Source organism: Procambarus clarkii, chromosome 19 (genome assembly GCF_040958095.1).
Source record: "Procambarus clarkii isolate CNS0578487 chromosome 19, FALCON_Pclarkii_2.0, whole genome shotgun sequence".
NCBI classification, from domain to species: domain Eukaryota; kingdom Metazoa; phylum Arthropoda; class Malacostraca; order Decapoda; family Cambaridae; genus Procambarus; species Procambarus clarkii.
In genome coordinates this window covers 28,245,178-28,251,280 of record NC_091168.1, presented here as the reverse complement: position 1 = coordinate 28,251,280, position 6,103 = coordinate 28,245,178, and the positions used below count along the sequence as shown (strand labels likewise).

At 44.5% G+C, this 6,103-nt stretch overlaps 1 protein-coding gene across 1 annotated transcript in view; it reads left to right on the top strand.

The window, feature by feature from the left end:
* The window catches only part of LOC138366369 (uncharacterized), a 10,089-nt gene extending 4,926 nt beyond the window's left edge, over positions 1-5,163 (top strand). Inside the window, exons 2-3 of the mRNA XM_069327405.1 lie at positions 2,025-3,627; positions 5,139-5,163. Coding sequence (XP_069183506.1) covers positions 2,025-3,627; positions 5,139-5,163 — 1,628 coding nt within the window. The remainder of the gene's footprint in view (positions 1-2,024; positions 3,628-5,138) is intronic.
* Positions 5,164-6,103: the final 940 nt, after the last annotated feature.

Genomic DNA, 6,103 nt, shown 5'->3' with positions numbered 1-6,103 from the left:
TTCCTGAGCCTATTCGGCTCTATCATATCTACATTTGAAACTGTGTATGGAGTCAGCCTCCACCACATCACTTCCTAATGCATTCCATATACTAACTCCTCTGACACTGAAAAAGTTATTTCTAAAGTCTCTGTGGCTCATTTGGGTACTCAGCTTCCACCTGTGTCCCCTTGTTCGTGTACCACCAGTGTTAAATAATCCATCCTTGTCGACCTTGTCAATTCTTCTGAGGATTTTGTAGGTAGTGATCATGTCTCCCCTAACTCTTCTGTCTTCCCTTCCAGTGTCGTTAGGTTCAGTTCCAGTAATCTTTCCTCATAGCTCATTACTCTCAGCTCGGGGGCTAGCCTGGTGGCATTCCTCCGAACCTTTTCTAACTTCGTTTTGAGTTTGACTAGATGTGGACTCCTCGCTGGAGCTGCATATTCCAGTATTGGCCTGACATATGTGGAATACAAGGTTCTGAATGAGTCCTTACACAAGTTTCCGAAGGCAGTTCTTATGTTCGCCAGCCATGCAGGCGAATGACGATCGGGGCTCAATCCCCGACCCTCCAAGCGGTTGAGCACCATTCCTTCCCTCCGTCCCATCCCAAATTCCTATCCTGATCGCTTCCCAGTCCAATATAGCCGTGATAGCTTGGCGCTTTCTCCTGATAGTTCCCTTCCTTTCAGATGATAGATCTCATGTGATATCAACCCCCAGATCTTTGTCTCTTCCTGACTCCTGAAGGATTTCCTCTCCCAGCTGGTACCTTGTGTTTGGCTCCTGCTCCCTACGCCTATCTTCATCACTTTGCACTTGCTCGAGTTAAACTCTATTAGCCATTTGTTGGACCACTCCTCCGGTCTTCAGTTTTTGTCCAGGTCATCCTGTAGCCACTTGCTGTCCTCCTGTCTTAATCTTTCTCATTAATTAATTTTAGCATCATTAGCAAACACTGAGAGGAATGAGTCTATACCTTCTGGAAAATCATTCACATATATCAGAAACAAGATATTGTCGAGTACAGAACCCTATGGGAAAGGTTGCAGAGTACACTGTTGTAGCAGAGTACACTGTTGTAGCAGAGTACACTGTTGTTGTAGAGTACAATGTAGTTGTAGAGTACACTGTTGTAGCAGAGTACACTGTTGTTGTAGTGTACACTGTTGTAGCAGAGTACACTGTTGTAGCAGAGTACACTGTTGTTGTAGAGTACACTGTTGTAGCAGAGTACACTGTTGTAGCAGAGTACACTGTTGTTGTAGAGTACACTGTTGTAGCAGAGTACACTGTTGTTGCAGAGTACACTGTTGTTGCAGAGTACACTGTTGTAGCAGAGTACACTGTTGTAGCAGAGTACACTGTTGTAGCAGAGTACACTGTTGTTGTAGAGTACACTGTTGTTGTAGAGTACACTGTTGTAGCAGAGTACACTGTTGTTGTAGAGTACACTGTTGTAGCAGAGTACACTGTTGTAGCAGAGTACACTGTTGTAGCAGAGTACACTGTTGTAGCAGAGTACACTGTTGTAGCAGAGTACACTGTTGTAGCAGAGTACACTGTTGTAGCAGAGTACACTGTTGTTACAGTGCACACTGTTGTTGCAGAGTACACTCTTGTTACAGTGTACACTGTTGTTGTAGAGTACACTGTTGTTGTAGAGTACACTGTTGTTGCAGAGTACACTGTTGTAGCAGAGTACACTGTTGTAGCAGAGTACACTGTTGTTACAGTGTACACTGTTGTTGCAGAGTACACTCTTGTTACAGTGTACACTGTTGTTGCAGAGTACACTGTTGTTGTAGAGTACACTGTTGTAGCAGAGTACACTGTTGTTACAGTGTACACTGTTGTTGCAGAGTACACTGTTGTTACAGTGTACACTGTTGTTGCAGAGTACACTGTTGTTGCAGAGTACACTGTTGTTACAGTGTACACTGTTGTTACAGTGTACACTGTTGTTGCAGAGTACACTCTTGTTACAGTGTACACTGTTGTTGCAGAGTACACTCTTGTTACAGTGTACACTGTTGTTGCAGAGTACACTGTTGTTGTAGAGTGCACTGTTGTAGCAGAGTACACTGTTGTAGCAGAGTACACTGTTGTTGCAGAGTACACTGTTGTTGCAGAGTACACTGTTGTAGCAGAGTACACTGCTGTAGCAGAGTACACTGTTGATGTAGAGTACACTGTTGTAGCAGAGTACACTGTTGTTGCAGAGTACACTGTTGATGTAGAGTACACTGTTGTAGCAGAGTACACTGTTGTAGCAGAGTACACTGCTGTTGCAGAGTACACTGTTGTTGCAGAGTACACTGTTGTAGCAGAGTACACTGTTGTTGCAGAGTACACTGTTGATGTAGAGTACACTGTTGTTGCAGAGTACACTGTTGTAGCAGAGTACACTGCTGTAGCAGAGTACACTGTTGATGTAGAGTACACTGTTGTAGCAGAGTACACTGTTGTTGCAGAGTACACTGTTGTTGCAGAGTACACTGTTGTTGCAGAGTACACTGTTGTAGCAGAGTACACTGTTGTAGCAGAGTACACTGTTGTTGCAGAGTACACTGTTGTAGCAGAGTACACTGTTGTTGCAGAGTACACTGTTGATGTAGAGTACACTGTTGTAGCAGAGTACACTGCTGTAGCAGAGTACACTGTTGATGTAGAGTACACTGTTGTAGCAGAGTACACTGTTGTTGCAGAGTACACTGTTGATGTAGAGTACACTGTTGTTGCAGAGTACACTGTTGTAGCAGAGTACACTGCTGTAGCAGAGTACACTGTTGATGTAGAGTACACTGTTGTAGCAGAGTACACTGTTGTTGCAGAGTACACTGTTGTTGCAGAGTACACTGTTGTTGCAGAGTACACTGTTGATGTAGAGTACACTGTTGTTGCAGAGTACACTGTTGATGTAGAGTACACTGTTGTTGCAGAGTACACTGTTGTAGCAGAGTACACTGCTGTAGCAGAGTACACTGTTGATGTAGAGTACACTGTTGTAGCAGAGTACACTGTTGTTGCAGAGTACACTGTTGTTGCAGAGTACACTGTTGTAGCAGAGTACACTGTTGTTGCAGAGTACACTGTTGATGTAGAGTACACTGTTGTTGCAGAGTACACTGTTGTAGCAGAGTACACTGCTGTAGCAGAGTACACTGTTGATGTAGAGTACACTGTTGTAGCAGAGTACACTGTTGTTGCAGAGTACACTGTTGTTGCAGAGTACACTGTTGTAGCAGAGTACACTGTTGTTGCAGAGTACACTGTTGATGTAGAGTACACTGTTGTTGCAGAGTACACTGCTGTAGCAGAGTACACTGCTGTAGCAGAGTACACTGTTGATGTAGAGTACACTGTTGTAGCAGAGTACACTGTTGTTGCAGAGTACACTGTTGTTGCAGAGTACACTGTTGTAGCAGAGTACACTGTTGTAGCAGAGTACACTGTTGTTGCAGAGTACACTGTTGTTGCAGAGTACACTGTTGTAGCAGAGTACACTGTTGTTGCAGAGTACACTGTTGTTGCAGAGTACACTGTTGTTGCAGAGTACACTGTTGTAGCAGAGTACACTGTTGTAGCAGAGTACACTGTTGTTGCAGAGTACACTGTTGATGTAGAGTACACTGCCATCGCACCGTACACGACACAGCGAACACCAACAGGGCAAAACATCATCTTAGAAAAGAGGGGTCAAACACCCCCCCCCCCCCCCCGCCTCCCCCTTGAACATCCTCACCCCATTCCGGGCAGGTGTTGAACGAGGTGATTATAAAGCCTAGCGAACCATGTGGTTACCCCGCCTGGCTGGCACCCCCAGATCAGGTCCCCCAGCTGGGTGTACAACAGCAAGTGGCTCCATGGGTGTGCATTATGTGCACTCGTGGTGTACAGTGTGTTTGTACACTCGTCTTAAAGACGCGAATTATCATCTTACACACCTGAGGTAAGCAGCACTTGGGCCTTGTTGGTCAGAGCTGCCACTGTCATTATGCCCGGGGGTCAGCGGCACGCAGGGGGGAAGGGGGGAGGGATGGGGGAAGAGGGGAAGGGGGGAGGGGGAAGGGGGGGAGGGGGTTACGTGGAGAGAGAGAGGGGGGGGGGCGGCGGTGATTTAGGGGTTGGGAGAGGGGAGGGGGGATTTGGTGGAAGGGGACCCCCTCCCCCAGGTAATCCGGATGAGGGAAGTAGGAGTGAGATGGAGAGATGGGAAGGAGGATGAGAGAAGGGGAAGGAAGAGAGGGGGAAGGCGGGGGGGGGGGGGGAAGGAGGATGGAGGGGGAGAGGGGCCGAGACATAGGGAGAGGGAGTACCATTTAGGTGGAAATAAGGGCCGGTAGGAGTCTTAATCCGGATAAAAAATACAGAGTTCGGTTACGGGGAGTTTTGTGACAAAAGTTTTGCCCAATTACGGACTCGCGGGAAACAGCGTTGATCACGATCTAGCGTAATTAATACAGCATTATCCCCTCTGGTTTGTTCACTCATTGTACGGCATTAATCTCTATGGTTTGTTCACTGGTAACACAGCATTATCCCCTCTGGTTTGTTCACTGATTATACGGCACTAATCCCTATGGTTTGTTCACTGGTAACACAGCATTATCCACTCTGGTTTGTTCACTGATTGTACGGCATTAATCTCTATGGTTTGTTCACTAGTAACACAGCATTATCCACTCTGGTTTGTTCACTGATTATACGGCACAAATCCCTATGGTTTGTTCACTGGTAACACAGCATTATCCCCTCTGGTTTGTTCACTGATTATACGGCACAAATCCCTATGGTTTGTTCACTGGTAACACAGCATTATCCCCTCTGGTTTGTTCACTGATTATACGGCACAAATCCCTATGGTTTGTTCACTGGTAACACAGCATTATCCACTCTGGTTTGTTCACTGATTGTACGGCATTAATCTCTATGGTTTGTTCACTGGTAACACAGCATTATCCCCTCCGGTTTGTCCACTGGTAATACAGCATCCGTAAAAAAATACAACTGTTTTTCCTAACCAGAAACGTACAAACCTAAGCAACCCACCTAACCCACCGAGGCCGATGCATAGAAAACGTCAATATTGCGGTGCTTGAATTGTTACTCCATAGGTCTCATTTTTAACGTATTGTTTGATTCCGCTTCAATAGCAAGAAACTGAAAACTTTAAGATGACCTTAAAATGGAGGAAAACCTAAAAATGTTTGATAAGCTTAAGATGGAACTGAAGGTTAAAATGGAACTTTTAGGTTAACATAAACTTAAGCTTAAGATGGAACTAAAGCGCTTAAGATAGAACCTTTAGCTTAAAAATGGAACCTGAGCTTAAGGTGGAACTTAAGCTTAAGTTGTATCTTAAGCATAAGGTGGAACTTAAGCTTAAGTTGTATCTTAAGCATAAGGTGGAACTTAAGCTTAAGTTGTATCTTAAGCATAAGGTGGAACTTAAGCTTAAGTTGTATCTTAAGCATAAGGTGGAACTTAAGCTTAAGTTGTATCTTAAGCATAAGGTGGAACTTAAGCTTAAGTTGTATCTTAAGTTTAAGTTCTTAATCTTAAGCTAAATCTTAAGCTATCTTAAGCTAAAGGAACCTTTAGCTTTAAATGAACATATAAGCTGTAACTTCTAACTTACAATGTTACTTTAGATGGAACTTAAGCTTAAGATGGAACTTTTAGCTTACAATGGAACTTCAGAAGAAACTTAAGGTGGAACTTATTCTCTATTGCCACAGCTTACTCCTCGAGAGGAATGATTCATGTTTTTTTAATGTTTCTCGATTAGTGTTTCCATTTAAGCTTCCCACACCTTGACAGGTGTGTGGATATATTCCCCCCACACTGGGACACCTGCAGCAGGTGTGTGTGTATACCTTCCCCCCCCCCTCCCCACACATACCTGACCACCCCAGCCAGAGAGTAAGTCTACGGTAGGTGCAATATATATGTGCAAATGTATACTAATAACTCTATATATAATCACTATAAAAACGCCATTAGCATCAGAGTGGTGGAGCGAGGTCTCAAACACCTAACAACACATGCTAGGTCTTCCTAACACTGCAGGTGTTAGGTAATCCTAACTCGTGCTATCGAGTGCTCTTCAACAGCTCCC